The sequence below is a fragment of the Pogona vitticeps genome, chromosome 5 (genome assembly GCF_051106095.1).
Source record: "Pogona vitticeps strain Pit_001003342236 chromosome 5, PviZW2.1, whole genome shotgun sequence".
Lineage (NCBI taxonomy): Eukaryota > Metazoa > Chordata > Lepidosauria > Squamata > Agamidae > Pogona > Pogona vitticeps.
In genome coordinates, this window is record NC_135787.1 from 14,278,891 (window position 1) to 14,303,348 (window position 24,458).

General features: G+C 41.0%; 1 protein-coding gene across 7 annotated transcripts; it reads right to left on the reverse strand.

Annotated features, from left to right (window-relative positions):
- Positions 1 to 3,115: 3,115 nt before the first annotated feature.
- Positions 3,116 to 22,627, reverse strand: KLHL8 (kelch like family member 8). Of its 7 annotated transcripts, none has more exons than XM_020805366.3 (11): positions 22,504 to 22,627; positions 18,668 to 18,863; positions 16,347 to 16,661; positions 14,074 to 14,622; positions 11,523 to 11,709; positions 10,433 to 10,576; positions 9,118 to 9,229; positions 8,061 to 8,229; positions 7,305 to 7,464; positions 6,443 to 6,644; positions 3,116 to 5,413 (listed from the first exon to the last, which is right to left on the reverse strand). In XM_020805366.3, the coding sequence occupies exons 3-11, from the start codon at positions 16,545 to 16,547 to the stop codon at positions 5,290 to 5,292; spliced, it is 1,848 nt and encodes a 615-aa protein (XP_020661025.2). In that variant the 5' UTR covers positions 16,548 to 16,661; positions 18,668 to 18,863; positions 22,504 to 22,627; the 3' UTR covers positions 3,116 to 5,289. The 7 variants fall into 7 exon arrangements, with proteins under 7 accessions (XP_020661025.2, XP_020661030.2, XP_020661032.2 ...); XM_020805371.3 differs by having other exon boundaries at positions 18,668 to 18,759; positions 22,504 to 22,620; XM_020805373.3 differs by having other exon boundaries at positions 18,668 to 18,737; positions 22,504 to 22,606.
- Positions 22,628 to 24,458: the final 1,831 nt, after the last annotated feature.

The following is a 24,458-nucleotide window of genomic DNA, read 5'->3' on the forward strand; positions in this document are numbered from 1 at the left end:
GACAGGTGAGTCCAGGTGGGACTGAAGTCCCTTGAACCTCGTTTTCTCATGAAGCCACGTTTCCCCCCCTCTTGTAACAAGGTGTTGCTTTTTCCTCCAAGTTTTCGGATGTGGTGCCTCTCCCACAATTAGGAGCCCACTCAAGACACCAGCTCTGTCCCCGGATGGATCACTCCTGCCATCATCCTCCCCGGAGGCCCCTCCAGAGCCAAACCACCTGCTGGAAGCGCTGCCATCAGCCCCTGAGCCCCCCAGCCCTGTGCCAGAGATGGCCGAACCTGTTGGGAACCAGCTCAACATGTCTGTGGCCCCAGACAGCCCACCAAAAGAAAGCTTCGGCATTTGTCTTGTCTCCTAAACTGGAGGATCATGGCCCACGGCGTGAGGCCGATGGGGACTAATCCCATTATGATCTGCCCCAAACCCCCACCCACTGGAAATGAGTCCGGAGGGAAAGGGGCCAACATGGAGAAAGTACAGTTCCCAGTGCCAACGCTCTGGGTCTCCTTCGGTCTCACCATTTTTAGCATCAAGGACTGGAGGGCCCCCGGATGGAACAAGTCATGGTTTTGTGGGAGAGAGGCTCCACCATGTATCAAGGGCCTAAACTTCTTTTCTGTCTCACTTGCCCCCTTTTAAAGTGTCGAAGCAGCCAGCAGAGAATCCCACCCGAGAGTGGGCAGCCACCCCCCACACTTGACCTGTGCAACCCTACTATGTCTGCCACCCTTACTTGAAATATTCACACACATCCCCAGCTCCCTGGCATGCCCCCTCCTGCCCCGCACGTGCAAGTGAGTCCTACTGTGTGTGGCCCCAGCAAGGTTCAAGGACGAACAAAGTTTAGGGTTTGTGCTTTCCGGAAAGAACACCCCCCCTCCCCAGAGCTCTTCCTCTGTGTGGAAGAGGTCTTGGATTCGAATCCCTGGAATGTCCATGCAAGGAGAAAACACGCATGAGTAGGTTCGGAACCAGCACAAACTCCCCAGGTGGTGCCTCCTGAGCATAATAAAAATGTCACCCGATACACCTAGAAGGGCACATAGTGAGGTTTTCCATGCAAAGCTTTCATTTGGGGTATTTTAAGGGAGATGGGCCAGTAAGAGTCTCAGAAAATACAGGATAGCACAGACCTGGGCAAAGTGCAGCCTGAGGGCCACATATGGCCCACGAGCCGCTCCTGTCCAGCCCACCGGTCGTTGCTCCAATCCGGTGTTCAAGCACTTGTTCAAACCCAAGACAGACTGGATTTCTCTCACTGAACAAGTTGAACATCAAAACCATTTATTGCTTTTTGTCCAAAGTCGATCAGTTGCTTATCTTTTATTTCAAAGTAAAGTTGGTTCGGCCCCTGGGACACAGTTCAGATTTTTCATGTGGCCCCCCCTATAGAAATGAATTGCCCACCCCTGCTCTACACAGATTCTGAAGGTCATTAAGGGGTGAAGTAAGACTTCCAGGAGGGAGTTCTGTGGTTCTGGTGCCAAGGCAGAAATGCCCCAGCTACATCACACCTGTAACCCTGATAATGGCTGGTGATGAAGTAGGGCCTTCAAAAAAACTTGCAAAAAGTAGGGCCAATCCTTGAACTATCCTGAACCCAGACCAGGCATCTGATGTGTGGAAAGGCATGATGGGTGAATCTTCAATGCCTTATTTGCTGTTAGTCTCTAATCAACAGACTATGGTTCATGCTGACAGGAGGAAACAAATTTTTATCACCCACACCTTACACTTAACATGGAGTTTCTGATTTAGCACTTTTATTTTTAAGGCCATTACTTCAAGAGCTCATAGAAAATTCTTCTATGGCACATTTAAAGACAATTCACACATCAGGTTTGTCTGTTGTGTTAAATTTATTACCTCTGAACTCCCTACAACCACATATTTATAATCTTGGTTTTGCCTAGTGCAATTTGCCAAGGCTATTCCTCTGCTGTTTGCACGAGCTTTGTAATTTGTATAGTGCAGTAGCTGATTCACGCTATCTCAAATTTCTACCAAATGTTGGATAGTGGACACAGGTTAGAGTAGTTGCTCCACAGCTGTTTTCCCCTCTACTCAGGTCAGAATGGACACAGAGCTTCCTCTAACAGCAAGAGCACCACAACTGGACCTATAAATTAAAATGAAAGAAAAATTTGGTGCTTCAGCATCAAAAGTACCTTCCAATGAGTCTTGCATATATATCAAGGGGAGCAGGGAGAATCTCCCTATTTAAGTACTTTTTGCATGTTATAAGAAAGCTTGCAACTTGCATACGCTGTGTGGATTGGGGCAGCGGAAATAGAAGTGATGTGTTTATGTGTGAAAATTTAGACATGGACACCAGATGAAGTATCTCTGTGTCCCACCTCCACATGCTCTGCCACTGCTCCTGTAAGAGGAGGCTGGCAATATATGGTTGTCTTCCTCCCTCTGCTGGAAGAAACTTAGTGCAACTTGCCAGACCTGCTTTTTTCATAAGGGGGAAAGGAAATGGTGGCCCTAATTCCTGGATTACTCTCTTGGTTTAGGCTGTAAAACTTGGCTTTTGTGACAATGTTTATGCTTGATCTCTTTCATCGGTAGCTCCTCAGCAGCATAACCTGAATATATGCTCACGACACATACAGTATTTCTGCAAAAAGTGGAAAACGTTGGAAGATTCCCCCCCCCCATTTTTACAGGTTTACCAGACTTGGGAGGGGGATATATGACTAGTCTTCCCTTTGTGTCTAAGGATTTTCATCATTTGAACATCTATATTGTGCTTGCCTAAGTCCCATGGCTTCCCAGAAATATTTTAGCAGCTAACAAAAATGAAGGTTCGTCTTTATTTCTTAGTACAAGTAGATCCAAATCACTCCAACCACTGCAGCATACAGTACTTTCAAAATATGTCACCAGAGACAAATTTTAAGAGCAACGTCAATCCCCAGAATTCAATATGTTGATTATTTAGCTGTTTCAATATGAACCATCCAAACCATCCTCAACCCTACTATTTACACACACACACACACACACACACAGAGAGAGAGAGAGAGAGAGACAGAGAGAGAGAGAGAGTGAGTGAGTATATTTACTATATATGGACTTCCACCCAACTGTGAAATAACACGCACAAGGCTAAACAATAAATGCCTTTTATTACAAGGTTTCCATTTTCCATAAAACACATTATGCCACATTCTGCACTTTTTTCACTTGGTACCACACTCGTACAAAAACAGATTTTAGAAGCAACAGTGTAAAGCAGCAATGTGTGTGCTTTGTGACAGAATGACAGAGAATCATTAAATAATTGTTTCTCCAAGAAACACAGTATTTTCATGCCCAAATTGTGCTCTAAGCCAGCTTTACCCATCCAAAATGGTTTGAGCATTGCATTTTGGTCATGTACATTTCCTCTCAAGTAATTATCACCAAGCTGAGATATGAATGAACCATATTTTTCTCTATTGTGTTGTGGCAACACCCAACTCACTGAGTGCCACTGAAATTGCATGATTCCTTGAATAATAAAGACTGGCATGTTCTATTTCTTGACTTGTGAGCTTTTGCTATTTCAAGCATAACCTGTCCTGGCATGGGTTTATGAAGCCTATTTTTGGAATACAGCTGTACGTAGTCTTACACACAGGGCTGCAGGAACTGAGCACTAAGTAACCAGACCGAAGAGAAGTCCAAAACAATTCTAATCTAAAACAAGAGGGTGGATAGAAAAAGGATGATCTGCTGTATTATATATCAATTATCTTTAAACACAAAATATTAGCAGATTTAAAAACGTTTCAACTAACTTTGCGACAAATCTAATTGGATCTTTCCTCCTGAGAGCTAATCAAGCATTTTAACATGATATGCTATCTGTTTCCTCTAAGTAACAATAGCCATGATTGCACATGAAGCATCCAAGTGATCAGCTTCGCTGTAGTGGCATTCCAAAATATTAGTACTCTCAGCAATACGGGAAGGGCCATATACAGAAGAATAGGGTTAGGGCGAGGTGGGTCTACTTCCTTATCCACAGCTCCTTGTCTTGGAAATATTCCGAATATAAACATTTTGCCCAGACCTCTACCAATATTCACACACAAAAACAGTGCCCGCTTTCACAAAGATTTCCCCATCCTGCCAGTATAGTAGTGCTGCAGATGGCTGGTGGCAACACTGTTGGGAGAAGCTTCCAGTGATTTTTTTCCTAACAGAAAGAGATTTGATACAGCTTACTGTGGCTTAGCCATATTTTTCAAAACTTGGAATTCAGCACGAAAGTAAAGGGTGCGTGTGTGTTTCATGTATGGGCCGTGGAGACAAACACACACACGTACACAACTCAAAAGACCTGCTGCTTACGTTGCTAGGAATGCAAACAATATAGACTAACCAGAGAATTCATTTCAGAGTTACGCAGATCAGACTGGCCACCTTGCAACTGATTTCCTGAATGATTGTCCCACACTTGATTATCACCATGTTACAAAGACATATGTTTATTTTGGCTGTGGACGATACAAATAAACATGGGGAAAAACAAAATGAGAAGTCTGAGAGTGGAGCAATTCTGGACACAGATGCAAAGTCTGCAATTTGAGCATCTGCAGCAGAAGCAAGTGATCTTAAAAACAAAGAGAACTGGGGATGGCTGAAATGAAAGGGTGAATTCACAATTTGCCACATTTATTTGTACTTATGCACGCTTAATTAGGATGAAATTGAGATGGCACACCCATCACCAAAAATTCTAGATTAATTCCACCAGAAGCAATAAACTCCTCTTTTAGAACTGAACTTTTTTTTCTGCTGTTAATGGCTTTTTTTCTTTTCTTTTCTTTTTGCACCATCATATTTCTGTTTGCAGGAGGCTGGGATCCATATGGTTAGTTTGGGTTTGCATAGTACATCAAAAGAACACACTCATAAAAGAAACACTTCTTCAGACGGAAAATACATACAACCCTTAGATTGTTTTTAGAGGACTGTTTGAAAAGTAGTAAAAGCGTTTTAAAAGAACAGTTTTCTTGAAAAATACAGATGTATCTCTAATACCCTTGGGGAAGTAACAAAAAGCTTGAGATCAGAAGCCTTCAAGTATAAGCACACTGGAAGCTACGTTTTAAACAACCACTGAAGACTTATTCCAATTGCTTGAGATATGCCTTGAAAAATTGCCACACCATTCAAATCTCCATGTAAAATATTTTGGGATAGTTATACATATTTGGAAGTCCGTTATGTCTTCACAAGATGGTTGTGAGGTCTTGTAGTACTTCAGAACAATTAACAAACTTCAACCCCAAATCACATGCAATCCACCACATTGCTGGAACCTTGACCCACGTCACGGATTTGGCTGCCAAGACAAGCACAGACAGCTACGCCAGCTCCTGCTCTGCAGTGAGATACTGAACCCACAAGTTCCCATCTAAAAAGAAGAAAAAGTAATAGTAGCTTTTCCCAAAATATATCTGACACACATGAAAAAGCTCAGCATGTAGGTGAGATGAATGTACTAGAGGGTTAATTTTAAGAACTATTTATATTGTACTTTTGTGGCTCACCTCAAGATCACTGTCCATCAAGAAATAAACTTGGACAAATAGAAGAGTGAGCATTTATATCTAAACATTGAGAACAGTCAGACGAAAGCATTTAACTATCGCAAACAGAGAGAGGGCCCATCAAGGTCCAGTCAATTCACTTCAACTCTAATTACTGCTTGCAGTGGATGACAAGGGAACAAAACAGAAGGGAAATCGACAGGTTACCCACCTGTAATTGTAGTTCTTTGAGTGGACCTCTGTGATTCACACATCCTGGCCATCTTCCCCACTGCCATGCCATTCTGCTTAATGTAGCGGCGGTTGACACAACTGAAAGGGGAGCCTTGGCGCAAAGGTACTTATACGAGGGGGGAGGGGCCTTATTCTAATGTGTTTTTTGCTACCGCAGAAGCTCTAGAACTTTCCAATGAAGCTCCACGCAAGCGCGGATCACCCAGGGTGTGATTCGCAGAGGCCACAAAGAAGAACTTTCCTCTGCTGATTTTATTTATTTATTTATTTATTTATTTATTTATTTATTTTTAAAAAGCTTTCAATTAATTTTACTTCTGAGAAGTTTAAGGAGCAAACAAGGGACCTTGCTATGTCTAGGACGCACAGGCAAATAAGAGTGAGGGGATCTCCTCCGAGGCCTTGATCAAGGCTTGAAATCTTCTGTCCTGTTATATTCTTTTCTATTTATCCCTCTCCAAATACTTTGTTCTAAAAAATGAATGCTGAAAATTCAGCAAATGATATCCTGGAATGAGGCAAGTCCCGAAGGATCTAGATGTAGAAATTCCAAAATGGCTTTATATATTTTACAGAGGTCCTGCAGATGGGATCATTCTGCAATACCTTGGAAATTCTTAAGTACTTGGCAACCAATTTGATAAGAGCAAGGGAGTTACCTGTTCCTCACAGGATCAAAGGTTTCCACTGTATTCAAGTAAGCATTTCCATTGTGACCTCCAACAGCAAAAATTCTGCCCATTAAAGTTGCTATGCCAACTCCGCCCCGAGGAGTTGTAAGCTCAGCTACATATTCCCACTTGTTACTGCGAGGATCAAATCGTTCAACAGAGCTAAGTGGTGAATTATCATCAAAGCCACCTGTATAAAGACATATATACCACAGGAGCATGAATGTATCAGATTAAAAAGCAATTCAGACTTTATACATAGTAATTTTATCATAAACAGTTTCACAAAACAGAGCTATAACATGTGTATCACTGACCCAGTTGCAGAAATAGCACAAACAATATAGGGGATCCATTTTGTGAACTAAATTTCTAAAAGATTTATATAAAGTTACACTTAATCTATTTCTCGCACAACCTGTGAGAGGGCATATAATATGTTAACAATCAGAGAGGACTATGAGTCCAGTGGCCTACTTGTTAGCTGACAGCTGGATAACATATTTACTGCCAATGGCAAACATATTTACACAGTAAAAAAAATTATAACTGACTACAGCAGTGGTTCCCAACCTTGGGTCCTCAGATGTTCCTGGACTAAAATTCCCAGAAGCCTCTACCACTAGCTGTGCTGACCAGGATTTTCTGAGGACCCAAAGTAAGGAGCCACTCACTGGTCTATAGCATGGGTGCACAACTGTAGCCTCCAGAATTTTCTGCAATTGAAAGCACCTTATCGATCAGTCAACTAACATATTACATTATCATGCCTGTTCTTAACTGTAACATGCAGATTACAGGAGAGGAAGATGAGAGTGATTTGGACAAATAAAGGTTGGGCACTACTCACCAACCACATATAAGCAGCCATGCAGCTCACTGACCCCATTGCCAGCTCTCCGCTGACCCATTTCTTTCACTTCTATCCATTTATCCAGGTGTGGGTCATATTTCTCCACACTAGAGAGAGACGCTACACCATCATTCCCACCAACAGCATATACGTAGTTCTGCAAAGAAGAAAAGAACAAAAGAATATTATATGCAAAAGAGGCACTTAAGGATGAATTAGCAGGTACTACTACAGGGTGAAAAACCTGCTTCAGCCCCTTCTGCTCCCACAGTACAAAGAGAGCGAAAGTTGTTCAATTCGTCGGTCTGCAGTAGCTGTCTATCCCCAGGTTAAGACTTTGGCAGAATATAATCATCAAGCAACACTAAAACAACAGGAGGATTTTCCATAAAATTTACTGGCTCCCTTCCCAGTTTTTGAAATTATTGCCAATGGAAACTTTAACTACACTCAGATATGAACTGTAGTAATATGAAGCCATATTTATTTATAATCTAGTTTAACGAACAGGTTACAGCACTAGATAAAAGTTTGTTTTTATACGATGTCTTCTGCCTCAATATCCTGTTTCTTATTTAATTCTTAATTTCTTCAAAAGTGGCTTCTTAAGCAAGGATAGTGCAGAACAGTCGAGATATTTGGACCTCCACACAAACTGAACATATTCCGATGATCATGATGCCAGATGTAGCATTTCACATTTGCCTCTATTGCTTTCCCTTTAACCCGATAAAAAGAAGCACAGTAGCTTACCATCAGAGCCACAGAGCCAACTCCTCCCCTGGGCGTATTCATAGGTGCTACTCCACTCCAGTGATCAGATTCAATGTCATATCTCTCCACTTCACTGAAACACGTATTATCATCTAAGCCTCCTATAGCATAAATGGGACCCCCAAGAGAAGCAAGGGCAATTCCTCTCCTAATAAAAAACATGTCATCCATTATCTGACAGTAATTATAAAAGAAACTGGTAATGGGCGTTACTAGGAATAGCCCAATTCAGCAACATTTTGCAAGAACATGAAGTATAATACAACTAACTCCAAATGGCAAACCACAATCTGAAACACTGCAACTGCTTCTTTATTCAATAAAATAAAACAAAACAAAATAAAGAGGCAGAAATTTCAGGAGTAGCTATCAAAACTGACCCTTGAACACATGACCCACTGGAATTGACGATTAACGAATGCATTTGAGATCATAAATCATGTATTATTGTTTTTTAAAAAGACACAAATACACTTATCCTATCTCATAGCCAATATTCTGCAATACAAGGAGATCTGCAAGCGGGATTTGAAGGCCTTAGGAATGGACCTCAACAGATGGGAAACTCTGACAATTGAGCGTTCAGCCTGGAGGCAGGCAGTGCATCACAGCCTCTCCCAATTTGAAGAGACCCTTGTCCAGCAGGCCGAGGCAAAGAGGCAGTCCCAAAACCAGCAAAATTAGGGAGCTGGACAGGGGACAGATTGTATTTGTCTTTAGTGTGGAAGGGATTGTCACTCTCAAATTGGCTTTCTCAGCCACAGCAAACATTGTTCCAAGTCATCTATTCTCAAGACTGAAGGATGCCTAGTCTCCATTATTCCACATCCAGGCATAACACAGATTCAAGAATTGTACATTTAATTTATTACATATTCTACGTCCTCATATTGCATATCCGCAAGAACAAATTTCATTAAATCTGTTCCATTTCAATTCTTCTGTGTCCTATATAGCCCATTATAACCAGTCTATTTCAAAATCTCATAGGCCAGGCTTCTTTCTATTAGAGAAGGTTCAACTCAGGTGTACCTACCTCTTAGTATTCATTGATGCTTTCATCATCCATTTATTTGTTAGAGGATCGAACATTTCCATGCTGCCAAGATGTTCATTTCCATCATGCCCACCCACTGCATAAACTTTCCCTGAAATATATAGAATAATTTATTCATCAGACAAACTGGTATTTCTGCAAAGGAAAAATAATAGCAGCATATTTACGAAATCCGTGTCTGCTTGCTTCTAACAATATCACTGAAAGGTCAAGTACTCGGCATATTTATTTCATTACATGTTAATTTCATTCCAATTCCATCCTGCTTTTCTACCAGTGCAGGCAGGCAAAACGGCTGATAAAACTATCAAAAACAAATTCAATTAAAACAAAAGAGGTTGAAATTAAATGTATAACACTGTTTAAAGCTTCTTCATTCTCAAAGGCCTACCTGATCAGAAAAGTCTTTGCCAGTGAAAAGACATTAAGAAAGGGGTCTTCTGCAAAAGAGAGTTCTACAACCTAGAAGAAGCCACTGAAAAACCCCACCAGTGCCTGTGAGGGCACAAGGACGAAGAAAAGGGCTACCCAAAGATTTTAAAGTCTGGGACGGCTCATGTAGGATGTGGTTTTTCAGAGATGCAGCCTTGCACACCACAAATTTAACAGAATATTTTAATTTCCAGTATTTACATCTTTTGGGAGAGGTATTTGTCAATTTAATGAGTAAAATACAATTAAACACAGCTGGCAGGAATGACATTCAGATTTATGAAGAATTATTAAGAGTTTTAAAAAGATCCAGAATCTTTGCCATATGGAGCACCTTTTTGAGTATCTATAGCACTTCACATACATGATTTTATGTACTCCTTGCAAGAGATGTCTGTACCCTCCACAACCACCCATATTGGAATGTGTTTAGTTAGGACGGGGGTGAAGGCATTATTGTTTGCTTTGACTAGACTGTAGAATTTCCTCTGTGCAGAGATTAGTTTGGCACTCACCCAATGACCTTTACTGGCATGTGAACCCTTTTCTGGCAGACAATTATTAATGGTTTAATTCTCTTGGACTTTTAATTTCCAAAACCCCTTTCTGCTTTTCCTCTCTAGGCAATATTTTACCATTTTATTGATTGGTCTTAATTGGTTTGATTTTGCTGTGAGATGTCCTGGACATCTTTGAATGGAAAGACAAAATAAAAATAAAAAGCGAAAAACTATCTAGTTACTGTTGGAAGCGGAAAATATTTCTGTAATGAAGACATGTATTACATAATCCAATCTTTTGGTTAATGGAATGCCTGGGTCATAAATAACAAGTAGAAAAAGAAAGGATTTTTTTTACCAACCTCCCACAGAGATTACACCCACATGCCTCCGCCTACTATTCATCTCTGGGCCAAAAAACCAGCTGTTGTTATGTATCGAATAGCATTCAATGCTGCGAAATGGGTCACCAGATCCACCACGGCCACCAACACAAAAAAGGACACCTTATAGGCAAAAAACAATGAAAAATGCACGTTTTATTTTTATGAGAATCAGCATTCACAGTACTGAATGCTGCATACTGTACACATTAGCACCCTAGCTAAACAAAAATAAATAGTAGATACTGGTCTGTTTGGTTGACTTAAGGTTATTTACCTTTGTTGATAATTAACACTGACACTCAATAACAGAACTTTCATGATTCCATCCCAATTTGGAGCATAAGGAACTGAACTGAAGTTGCTATACAGTTGTCCCTACAAATTACTAGTACCCTAAAATGTTTCATGGCCTGTTCATGACTATCTAGGACAACGTGCCAAAGGTAATTTCAGCTACATTGCTAGAAGGTTATTACAGGTTTAAGCCATTCCCAAGTGAATCAAATTTAAAAACCTACACGGCTACAATAGAACTTTTCATAAAAGGATTTTTTACTATCAGCTTCAATGGAGATAATTGCATGCAATAATCTTTAGGTAGGAAAGTGCTGTGTCTTCTCCTGTGTTAGATCAATCAAACATTTCACGGGATGCCAGGAGGACTGACAGCCTGTCAGATGTATGATTCTGTAACACAGAAAGAAATTCACTGGCTTGATTCACACAGACAGCAGTTCAGGCTATTCCCTTCTGAGCTTCAAGCTCACTTACTCATCACATCTTCCCACTGCATAATATATTTTTCTCCCTTTTTTCATGGTTTAACCAAACTATTGTTTGCTGTTACATCTAAATGAAGCAAATTATAGTTTTATCAGACAATGGGATAGAGACAGAACTTGCTCAAGTGAGAAAAGAAGGGAAGAAAAGTGAGATATGTGAGCCTGAGCCAGGTATTCTACCGATAAGAGTATTTTAAAATATTTTCATTAACACCTAAATAATGTGAACAGATTAAACGTCTTAGAGATATGAAACACTGTTATATAAGAAGAGAGTTAGTTACCAGCTGTGTGTTTTCTTGGTGTTGTCCGAACAGAATATTCAAAATCAGGTACCGTGTGACTGCTTAAATGGAGATGATAATTCCTTGCTTCATCCAACAAATCCCTACATTTCAGATTTTGTTTGACAATCTCTTCTTTTGCCACTACCCCCATAAGAAAGCAAACAGGCAACAGAGGCAGGCGAACCTAGGGGAGAGATATTGCAGAAGTTCAACTAAACAGGCCCTACCAAGTCTTACACTAAATGGTCCTTGGCAAGTGCTAAGCAGACATTCAAAGGCACTGAAAGAAAACAATCAGTACTCATCTGCCTGCTTTGTGCTGTAGGTAATGCCTGAACCTCTTAGTGAGGTTGGCATAAGATTGTGTTAGCAGTGCTCTCGCTGCAATACAATCAAGTGCAGGAAAGTATGGGCTCATCCATTTCAGGATGTGACCATAAGGCAACAACCAACCAGTTGGTAATAGCCAACTGGCAATATGGTACAAAATATTTCATCATCACACTGGCTTAGGAATATGGGAATTTTCCTACTCTGTTTTGCTGGTGGCCACATAACCAATACTGGCTTCTCAAATTATGTGCCTCTAATCAGATTACAACTGCAAGATGAGTGAAGGTTGAAATGATTAAGACGCACAAGAAGAGTACACAAGTGAAACCTGAAGCATCAGAGCAGCAAAGGAAGGCTTACCAAACTTCCATAGCTGACTGTCTCAAGAGGCCACTCTGGACACAATGTTTTCTGGGTCAAGGTCAATCACACTTTAAAGTTCTTTTCCATATAAGTAGGCAATAAATGACAAAGGTCAGTTCCATTAATAATTCAGCATATAGGGCCAGTGTGCCTCCACCTGGTTCAAGACATGATGCACCAACTGCATTCCTATCACGCAAGCTGGCATTGAAAGACCAGGGCCAGCTTTCACTAATCATGTTGCTGAATTACTGAATGGTGATCTACAACTAATTCCCCCTTATGAGCCCTGAGTCTTAATTACACGACGGGGACTCCAAAGAATACACAGACAAGTCTAATTCATTTCCTGAAAGGGGACATTGGTTGCCTGGACGCTTCATCTTCGTGCAGCTTCTTCTTACAACACCATGTAATTTTGTTCCAATATCGGATGGAAATATCCTTTACAAGTGAACAATAATAGACAAATAATGCAGATTGTAGACATACCCCAAGAATAGCCATAAAAACAGAAACATTCCTTTGGATAGTACAGCATTTGTTTCATTATGTCAACCTTATGCCCTGTTTACACATGCAGGGTCATGACTGATGGCTGCACCAAAATAACCTACACAAATAGTCATAGAAACATCCTACAGATAAGTTTAATGTTCATTTTATTTATTTATTTCATTTATACCCCGCCTATCTGGTCAATTGTGACCACAATTGTTGCCACAGATATTGTGCTGTTCAGTGTTGGTATATCCAGCATTCAACCTCAAGTGATCAAGTACTGAGTGATGACAAAATGCTGGAGTTCCTGAACTGACCTTAACCTGTATGAAGGGACAATATACCGTATTTTTCCATGTATAAGACACCCCCCACTTTTCTAACCCTAAATTAAGAAAACTAAGTGGGGCTTAGCAAATGTAGGGTAAAAGCAATCAAAGTGCTGCAGGATGGCTTTGATCCCTGCTTTCTCCCTTTGTGCTAAGTCCTGCGTGGCTTAGCAAAAGGAGGGGGAAAGGGATCAAAGCAATTCTACAACTGCACAATTATTTTGATCCCTTTCCCCCTGATATAGCCACGGGATTGCTTTGATCCTTCCCCCCTCCTTTTGCTAAGCCCCATGGGACTTAGAAAGCAGAGGGGAAAGCAGGGATCAAAGTGATCCTGCAGCACTTTGATCCCTGCTTTCCTTTTGCTAAGGCTTAGTAAGTGGAGGGGAAAGCAGGGATCAAAGCCCTGAAGGATCACTTTGATCCCTGCTTTCCCCTCCACTTGGTTTTTCTCCTCAGCTTACTTCCCTAAATAAGACTATACTATTGTCTAAGCCTAAAGATTTTAGACAAAAGTAGTCTTATACATGGAAAAATACAGTATGTTTTCAGGAAAGTAATGATCTTGTGGGATTTCAGAAAGCCCTAACACAGTGGAGGCAAACCTTTTTTGCTCGAGTGCCCAAAATGAAGGGTTGGGGAAGAAACCAGTGGCTGCCGTACCATCCGGAAGACCAGAACTGGAACAGGAAGTGGCAGTTTCCGGGGGAATCATGGGGACGGACAGGAAGTTAAAGGGGGAATCATGGAGACAGACTGGAAGTTAAAGGACCCAGAACAGAAAGAGAAAGGGGAAATCCTAGCTGCAGCCACTTCAGAAGGTTTGTCGTGTGCCAGAAGAAAGGGCTACACGTGCCACTTGTGGCATGCGTGCCATAGCTTCTCCATCACTGCCCTAACAGAAGGGCTGCTAACCTCACTTTAAGTGTTGCTAACTCCAATTTGTTACATAAAATGCAAAACAGAAAAGTTATCTGGAATATAACCCGTCCGTCCTACATTCATTCTCATCTTGTCCTTACCTGAGAAAGTATTCCATCTAACCACATAGCATGATGCTGTGGGTTGGCAAGAAGCCATTTAATAGCAGCACCATAAACCTGCTTTTCACTCTCAATATTCAAGTCATTTGAAGATAACAGTTTATGAAGGTGCTGAGGCGACACACTCACGAAGTCTTCACATTCCACCACTTCAGCAAAATGTTCACAGGCATAGCGATCAGCCATGTCCATCAAGTCAATCCGGTTGTGACTCTCTGCAAAGGCCCTCACTGCCAGGCAATTCGAAGGATGGAAGTGCAGTTTCATGTACTCACAGCAGGCTTTGGCTACTATCTCCACCTGGAGAATGCAGGCAGCATATAATAGAGGCTGGACATTGTCTACTGTCAACGTCAGTCGAGATGAATAGACAAATTTGACTAAATCTTCTATAGCATCACCATCAAAGTCTTTAATCTCGATCAATGTCTGCTTTGCTTCTGCCATTTCGGAAAGAAACATGGCTCGGAAGTAAGGAATAACACAAGCTAGCACAAGCTTGTGGCAGGAAATCAACTTAGAACCCACCTATTTGGGAGAATACATATTGGTATTAATACAAGCTTTCCTCTACTGAAGAACAGAAGGAATATGTGCTTCCTAAGGCTAGGGTCTAATTTACATAATTATAGTATGCAAGAAGCCACCACATACTGATCTACTATACTACTTCCTTTAAAATCTAGGAGAGATAGGTTATCAAAAAATGTGGCTGACCTATTTTTTATTCCTCACATGAACCTCAGTTTCATAATTACACAGTGGTTTCCAATAGTAGAGTGATTCATTCTTTCTAGTGAAACAATACTAGCAATCTCATGTCATCACTTCTGTTTGCTAGTCCTTTAACTCACTGGTTCTTAACCTTGGATTACTCAGTTGTGGACTGCAACTCCCAGAAGCCTTCACCACCAACTGTGCTGGCTCGGGTTTCTGGGAGTCGCAGTTCAAAAACATCCGAGTAACAAAGGTTAAGAACCACTACTTTAACTATACAGAAACACAATCAGCTAAGGCAGCCAAAGGTTTAATGCTGAAAGTGATGAGAGGAATCAGCTGTACATACCTTTAAACCAAGTGCTGTCACAAAACAAATATAGACATTATTATTCCAGTCAAGACCTCTATTATAACGTAGGAGAATCTTAAGAGTACATGCTAATCAACAAAAATGGCCAAGTACATAATGTTTTGATTATCTGTTATTACGCTAACAAAAAGTGATAAAACATATTATGCACTAAACAGAGTAAAATTTCAGCACAGAATAAAAAATGATTTATTTCCCATTAGTCATTGTCAACCTGAATAAAAAAAAGCTTTATCCACATATCTTGTATGCTTTTAAAGATTAAAAATCAGTTGGTAATAGAAATACACTATATTTTCTCTCTAAGAACTGAAGTTTAGAACATTACAGAAGGGCCATTATTTTCATAGATTTTTTTTCAGAATGTCTTCAAAGAGCTCTTGATACTGTCAAACAGGATTTTCATGAAAATACTCAAAATTCTTGAGACAAATGGAAAATTGTAGACTCAATGAGAGAACCTGGCAGAAAAGCAAACCACCCTAAAAATATAAGGCCACAGAAGGTGAAATCTGATTTCAGAAACTAACATCAGATTGAACACCACTAGTAGTTCCATTCTCATTCCACTTTATTTACCAGCCTATGTCTTATTTTGGTCTTGCAGAAAGACTGCACACCGTCCAACCCAACAATACAATTTAAATATATAAAAAAACTCAGATATGCTAGTACTGTATCAACACCTTAACAGTAAAAGTGAAGTAAAGATTTTTCTAAGCACTCAACACTGAGATTAACTAAAATTGCTTCTGGCAATCAAGTAATCCATTTGTTAATGAAGGATCCCGTCTTGGAGTATGTATCTTAGTCATATAGTTAGAGTGCAGAATGCTGAAAGCAGATGCTCATGTGTAACAACATCAAAACAACAGTTTCAAGTGGATGTCATTTGCATCTGTTGATTGGGTTTATACAGGCACCGTGGCTTATATAAATGAGCTTCTTTGAACTATGTTTACGGACTTTCTAATTTAAGTTCAGATTACTCCATGAAATCAGAGGTTCCCCACAAGCATTGCGTTGCTAGATTTGCAGTTTCTAGGAGCTGTTAATAGAAGTGATGGCAAGAACATTCAGATTCAAATAATTAAAAACACGCGAAGATAATTCAGCATGCAACTTCAGAAAATACACAGAAATATGGAATATGTAGCAGTACCTTTAGTGTAACATCACAGAGCTCCCCAGCTTCATAGAAATGAAGAAGAGAGCTGTGGAAATCCTTCCAGGCTTCATTTGCTTCAAATACAAATGTTTCTTCTTCCCCATCATTGTTCAAAGGTGACCTTTCTTGCTGCTGTTGCCTTTTTCCTTTTACATGGTGCTTTGCATGCTCCAGGACGATAGAGTCAGAAGCCATTGGCTGTTTGTCTCCTGTGCTTATTGACAGTCTCCATGAAAAGCCAGAATATACTGTGCCAAGCCAATTAAGCTAAACATTCAATTTCAGTAGAATCATCATCTTCTAAGTTTGCTGTTGGAGAAAAAGAAAGAAAAAGAAAACTGATTAGACACATTCTTTAGTAGAGCTCTTAAAAGTATATACTGGTCTTACATATTTTATTACGAATCTCGGAAAATTAGGGTTGTGGTTCATGATTGACTTCTTTAGAAACATTGTTAATGTGTCTTCACAAGAACTAAATCAAAGGCACTTTGTGCAGAATGAAAACAGTGCAAACTGTATCAGAAATTTTATTTACACTTCCACTGATATCTTTTAAGGAACCTAGTACTTTTAGGTCCTTTCAGAAGAGAATGAAACATTACTATTAAGCTTAGAATTCTTTTCTCCTAAGTCACAAGCACATTAAGACATGTAGGGAAATCACATTATAGCCCAAACAATGCACAAACAACACATTTCTGAGGACTCTGAAGAAATATATATGATACTTGAAATGGTGAAATAGAAATGATTATGAATTACATCCAAATCAAAAGAATGCACTTGCCAATGTTTTTAGGGAAACCTTGCTTTAATTACTGATATGGCATCAGAGCTGACTTTAGATTCCTTTTGTAAAAGAAGTTCACAAGACTGAGTCCAGAAACATGAGAAAACTGAAGCTGCCAACAAGGCATTCGAGCAATCCATCGTAAGTACAAAACAAACACATTTTGTTTCTCCTGACAAATGGGGCAAGACATTCAAAATCTCTAATTTATCTTTCTTCTCCTTTACCTCATCTAGCCCATCCCAGAAAACTGCCAAGTACCTTTATACCAACCTTTGCTATCCACATGTAAATTCTTTTAGCAGTAAGCAGAGAGATCACCTGAAATGTATTTTTTGAAAAGTCACTACTGAACATCATGTAATCTGGATCCTCTCCTTTCAGCAGTTAACAGGACACCCATTGTACCAATTTGGCACTGAATAGTTGTCAATTCTCATCCAATCTAACTTCTGCACTTTAAATTAATGATATTCAATTGTTTAAAATGTCTCAAAGATTCTGCAGTGATAAATCAGAACACTCAAGAAGTTCAAACTCTCTTTTAACAATGCTCCATTCACTTCAAATTGGCTGAAATCCAATAGCAAGTAGAGTAGGCACACTGAATCTGTGCAGATCTGGACAGCTACCATTTTTTTTGTGTATAAGATGCCAATTTTTTCCTAAAATCATTACACTAAAAATTGAGGGGTGCCTTTTACATGGAAGCTGAGGAAAGAACAAAACGGCCCGTGCCTTGCCTCCGTAAACAGGCTTCCTTCAATCACGAGGCTTAGCTTCCTACAGTTAAGGGACTTAGCTTCCCCCAATCATGAGCCTTATGGAACTGACATCAGTTGATACTGAACAAACCAACTGGAACACACCTCATTAGAGGTGGAGCCTGTAGGCTCAGATTCAACAGGGACTCCTAATGTCTGAGCATTCTGAGCTCAGAGGATGAATACTCAAAGCTAGGTTTTCTTAGTTTTTGATTTACAAAAGTGTGGGTTTCTTCTTCTTCTTCTAAACGGAAAAATACAGTAAGCCTCCTGCAAGTTCCACTGATTCAATGGGCCTACTCTATATGCGCCTAACTACTGGATTTCAGCCAATGAATACAAGCCCTTCTCTTTGCCTTCAAAAAAGTGACCTTTTCTCATTGCTAAACAAACAGGCAAATTACCAAATTCATAGGTCTCAGTTTCCACTGCCATACCAACCACCTTATCCCAGAGTCACTCTTGGCCTAGCAACAATACTTCATCATTTGCTTTGCCATGCAGTTCATGGCTACTTTGAGGAATGGATAGCAAAAGCAAACCACACATCCCCTGCCTTGTTAAACCTCATATGTTACAATAAGTCCTGAATAATTAGATGAACATACCATTAGACTAGTAGAAAGCAGCAGTAATTTGAACAATTACTAGGGAAGAGTATAGTGCAAAAGCAGGATTACAGCTCAGTGTTAAGATAAAAGTCAGGACTACAAAATGTTGACAATGAAGAAACAGGAATAGTTAAAGGTTTTCTTTACCTTGGTTCAGTCATCAATCCAAATGGAAACTGCCAAGAAATCAGAAGTTGTCTGAAACTCTGAAGGTCAGCTGTGAAAGAATTAGAAAGATCCTGAAGAATAAAAGTAAGGATGTGTCACTGGACATCAAGGCCAAGATCATTCATGTTATGGTATTCTCAGTGTTGGTATAATGGAAGCTAGACAATGAAGACACCTGATAGGAAAAAAAAAACTTGGTTTAATCAAAATGAGGTGTCGGAGGACAAGTTTACAGATTCCATGGACAACCAAGAAATACAAATAAGCAGGTACTAGATCAGATCAAGCCTGAACTCCCTCCAAAAGCTATTGTACTTTGGGTATACAAAACAAAACAGAAAAGAAATCATGCTGGAAAGGTCAAAGGAATTAGGAAAAATATGAAGATCAAACATACAAGGACTGACTCAAGAAAGGATGCCATGGCCTTCAGTTTGCAACATCTAAGCAGGACTGCTGTTGATCGGACCCACCAGAGGTCACTAATACGATCACCTTAAGTTGGAATCAACTTGATGCCACACAACAGCAAGCTCCTGTTTGGGGAACATGTATTACTAAGTGCATGCACAAAGCCTATGTATGCATGTGGAATGGCCTGATGTCACACTCCTGATTCTCCCACTACTCACCATCTAAGCTACAATCACATAAACGGAAACAGAAAAGTAAGAGATAGATTATATGCTAATAAACACAGATATAACCTGGTTTGAGACATTTCCTGCACCCATTGCTTAATACCAGGTCTAGTACAGCAAGGAGAAGATTGTAATAGGGCATAGCAGAACCATAGCAGATTGGCTATTCTGCCTATCTTCCTTTCCTTCTGCAGATAGTTGGGACTACCAGACTGGATACTTATACCAAAGCAGTATCACACCAAGTCACTCAGGGAGGGGATGGTTCAGTATGCACTATAGAGAACGTGCAACTGTCTTTGATCTTGCCTTATGTCACTACTGCCCAGCTAGACATTATTCTATTTAATGTATTTCTACTCTGTCATTTAGGGTAAGCTCTCACAAGGCAGTTCACAATTTAAAAAATGATAAAAACAAGCCAATTGACAACCATTAAATACAGTGATGGATAAAAACACACACAGTAGTCAGGAAGTTTTTTTTTAAAAAAAATCAGGAAACATTTGATGAATTACAAAGTCTGCTGGGTCCACTTAAAGGCCCAAAGAGAGAAGTCCAAGTGTTTTTTTTTTGGGGGGGGGGAAATTCGACCTGTGTGGTGCCGTGGCTAAAAATGCCCAGCCCCAGATATCCATTGGCTGGATACATAGCAGAATTTTTGAGGTCAATCCAAGGATCTGAAGAGGCCAGTTAGGATATAATTGATTCCTCAAAAACTACCAACTGTTCAGAACTGTAAAGGTAAAAAAACAGTACTTTACACTGAATCAAAAACAAAAGCTACTAATTTAAAATTGTCTTCATATAACACTACAGTCAACCTTCGACTTACAAACTTAATCCATTCCGGAAGGAAGTTTGTAAGTCGAATCAGCATTTCCTATAGGAATGCACTGAAAACCAATTAATCCGTTCTGGATGTTTTTGGTTCTTAGGTTGAGGTGCGGTTTGTAACTCGAATCATTAGTTCCCATAGGAACTAATGCAAAGCTGGTTAATCTGTTCCTACCACTAGGGGCAGAATTTTTTTCCTTTTAACCTAGGATGACTTAGGTTTTTAAAAAAAGGAAAGTAAAGAGGGAGGGAAGGAGGGAACAGACACCTTTTCAACAGAACACCTTGAAAAGCACCTTTTCAGCCAAGACAAGCACCTTTTGGGAAAAACCAAGCACCTTTCAGACAACAGATCACCTTGAAAAGCACCTTTTCAATCAAGACAAGCCAATACAAGCATCTTTTGGGGGGAAAGGGGGCAGCAAAGGAGGGAGGCAACACCTTTTAAAAATCCAAAAATCAAAAATTTAAAAAAAGCCAAAAAATAAAAATACAGTCCATACAGCACTGTACCAGGCAATACCAGGCAGTCTGAAGACTGTCTCCAAATCCACTCTTAAAACGCTGGGAAGAGTGAGGAAGCAGACAGGCCAACGGTTAACTGAAAGTTCAAATTTTGTGCTTTCCCCATCTCCCGCATGCTTTTTTCGGTTTGTAACTCGAATCTAAGTTTGCAAGTCGAGTCGATATTTTTCTATCAGAGTGGTTTGTAAGTCGAAATGTTTGTAACTAGGGTCATTTGTATGTTGAGGGTTGACTGTATAGCATTCTGTTAGCCACCCAGAACAAAACAAAAAAGTGGACTTTAAAAATAAGCAGGTTAATATTCTGTTCATATCAGGTGTTAAGCCCTGCAGCAATTGCACTACTGGTGGCACATTCCTGGCATAAACAATTTGCAATGCTGTGTTGAAGTACTTTGGGGATAGCACTTCCATTGAGGTGCTAGCACAACTATCACAGGTGCAAACTTGAGTTGTGTGCACATAGTTGTGCAATAGGACTTTGGCCAATGTTTACCAGGAAACATATACCGCTCTTATAAGTGATCTCACCATACTAGCACCTATGGCTCAAGGCAGAGCCATCAATATTGAGACTGATGACACTACTATGTACTCATACCTGGAGGTTAAGAATGTCTTTGGCGAGCTGTAAGACTGTATGATTGAAGCACTATTCCCTCAGCATGCAATTTAACAGAACAACATTCTTAAAATTCCTGTGCACAATGCTCATACAAGGAACGCTACTACACAGCAATTCATACAATAAACACAAAGGCAACACAAGCCCTACAATGAGGCATTCATATGTCGGGTTACTCAAATCTCTCTTCATTAAATGTCAGACGTACAAAAGGAACACTTACAGAGCTTTTATCACATTTCTAATCCAAATAACAATCTGTGTTTTTCAGAATTCTGATTACAGCCCGAAGCAGGAAGGAAGCAATTAGACTGGGGTGCAAACAAGCTGAAACCACAGCATGAAACATTTGTTCTCTAAAACATAAAAACTCCTAAACTGTTCACAAATTATACTAGGTATACCGCCTCCCTTTATTATTCAAGTAGGAAAAAAATACACTGTTCAAAGGTAATTTCCTTTTCATAAGAGCACCACACTTCCTTCTTTGTCATATACCCTCCTTCCATTTCTTCCTCATTCTATAGTAACTTTATTTCAAATTTACCATTTTCAGTTCATTTCAGTTGTTGTTTTTTCCTGTCACCTACACATTTTGCCCTTTTCCTGCTTCCTAATCTCTTTCATTCTCCAACTCCCCTCTTTTAAAATTTCCAGGAAAATAAGGAATTGGACCCTTGGAAAACCCACCCTTGCCTCAGCAAAACTTTCAAACCAGAGCTTTCCCTTCCCCCTGGCAGTTATTTCTTCCTGTGAACCAAGAGAGACATGTGCAAAAAAAACCCAAACAAGCCACAGCCCTACTATTAACCCTCCTTGATATCCAGCTGCTGCTGCTGGAGGAAAGTTCTGAATCCCATCATCCCCAGGAAGCATAGCTGCTGATGGGAGTCGCAGTCCAGTAACACCTGGAGCTCCAAAAAAATGGGGAAAAAACCTGTAACCCTTTCCCAAGGAAAGAGCGCCCCAGTTTTCAGCACCCCATCGCCAGCCTGCTATATAAATTATATATAACGGCAGATGACCGGCGTTGTCTCCCCCCCCCCCCCGCACCCAGTTCCCTCCCCTCCCCTCCCTCCTAACGGGCAGTTTACCTGGCGGCCGTTACCTCTCACTCACGCACGCGCCCTCGCGCTTTCTATCTCCCGCGCGCCGCTGCCATCCCACGCGCGTCGCCGAGACACCTACCCCGGCAAATGGCATCCCCAGGATCAACACACCAATAGCGCCTGGCTCCATTCTCTCTCGCTCTCCCGACGCGCAGACGCAGTGGCTGAGAGCGGCTAGAAGATGGAGGCGGGCCAGAACCCAAGAGAGGCGGGACGGAGGAAAGACAGGACAGAGGGGGCGGGACAAAGACGGAAGGCGGGCACCCGAGCAGCACGCGTGCGCCTTAGAGGGAGGAGTATGCGATGGGGGAAGATGCCAAAGGAAGGAAGGAGCTGCGCACGCGCGGGGGTTGGTGGTGGCCGCTGTTGACCGCGGTTCTGTGTGTAGAAACCAGTATTGCAGGGGCGGATGTAAAGCTTTCCGCGCATGCTTGGTTTAGCGGCGGAGCGAGGCTTGCGCGGGTCTCTTACTTTTGGCGGCGCCACGCGTGCGTGCTGTTGTTATTATATGCCGTCGAGTCCCCTCGGACCCTATGGACGAGGGATTTCCAAAATGTCCTGTTCTCATCCTGCCCTGCTGAGCCGTTATAAACTCCAGCCTGTGGTTTCCTTTAGGGAGTCAGTCCATCTCCCATTTGGTCTTCCTCTTTTCCTCATCTTTTCCACCATTCTCAGCATTATCGTCATTTCCAGACAATCCTGCCTTTTTAGATTAGATTAGGCATCCTTCAGTCTCGAGAGACTATGGTAACATGCTTTGAATAGAGGACTTGGAACAGCGTTTAGTGTGGCTGAGGAGGCCAATTTGAGAGTGACAATCCCTTCCACGCTGAAGACAAATACAATCTGTCCCCTGTCCAGCTTCCTGATTTTGCTGCTTTCGTGACTGCCTCTTTGCCTCAGCCTGCTGGACTAGGGTCTCTTCAAATTGGGAGAGGCCATGATGCACTGACTGCCTCCAGCCTGAACACTCAGATGTCAGGGTTTCCCATCTGTTGAGGTCCATTCCTAAGGCCTTCAGATCCTGCTTGCAGATAGCCTTGTATCCCAGCTGTGGTCTCCCTCTGGGGCGTTCTCCCTGCACTCATTCTCCATACAGGAGATCTTTTGGAAGCCGACCATCAGCCATTCTCACAACACGCCCAAGCCAATGTAGACTTCACTGTTTCAGTAACATACAGTACATGCTAAAAATTTCAGCTTGTTCTAGGACTACGTACTGTACTCTATTTGGAGCATTGTCATGCCAGGTGATACTTCATTGCTGCCCTTTCGAGTCTCAGTCTTCTGATTCCTAGACTTCAGTCTCCATTTGGGTTGATGATTGAACCAAAGTATACAATATCTCTTGAGAGACCCCAGGAGTGCAAGGAAATCAAACCTATCCATTTTGAAGGAAATCAACCCTGAGTGCTCACTAGAAGGACAGATCCTGAAGCTGAGGCTCCAATACTTTCAATACTCTTCCTTGTCATTGTGGTACAGTCAACGTCTTTGCTGTAGTCTATTAAGCACTGACTGATCTTTTGAAATTCTTTGGTATGCCAGCAGATGAACTAGTTGGATAGCTCAGTGTATTGCAGTACCAGAAGTCAGACATTTGATTCACCATTCTGCCTCTTGGGAAAAGAGCCAACCTGTGTAGCCTTGGGAAAGCTGGGCAGTCCTAAAGTGCTACTATAAGGCAGCATTTCTGGCAAGGGTCACCTTAAGTTGGAAGCAACTTGGTGGCACATAATTCTTTTATTATTGCTAAATTAAATCTTATTTTTAACATTTGTAATTGTCTTTCTTCTCATTTCCCTCACCCATACGCCTCTGTGTCCTGCTTAATCATAATTTGGGGGGAGGGAAATTAACTAGATATCCTTGTATGTGCAGAAACCTCTCTGACTAGCAGTCCTTTCTAACTGTCAGCGGTAGTTATGGTTTCAGTCATGTAGTTGTGGTTTCACTCATAGAAGCAGGTTTGAAAAGGTTCAGACAGAAGAGCACTTCACCATTTTGGTTTGGGTTTTATAAGAGCTGAAGACA

What these genes read in the sequence shown, in the direction of transcription:
- KLHL8 (XM_020805366.3), bottom strand. Translation starts at nt 16,547, where the DNA reads ATGGCTTCTGACTCTATCGTCCTGGAGCATGCAAAGCACCATGTAAAA. An exon ending in TTGGCTCTGTGGCTCTGATG is followed by an intron (nt 7,465 to 8,060) that starts GTAAGCTACTGT and finishes TCTTCTTTGCAG; the next exon opens with AACTACGTATATGCTGTTGG. An exon ending in TGGCTGCTTATATGTGGTTG is followed by an intron (nt 6,645 to 7,304) that starts GTGAGTAGTGCC and finishes GTCTTTATACAG; the next exon opens with GTGGCTTTGATGATAATTCA.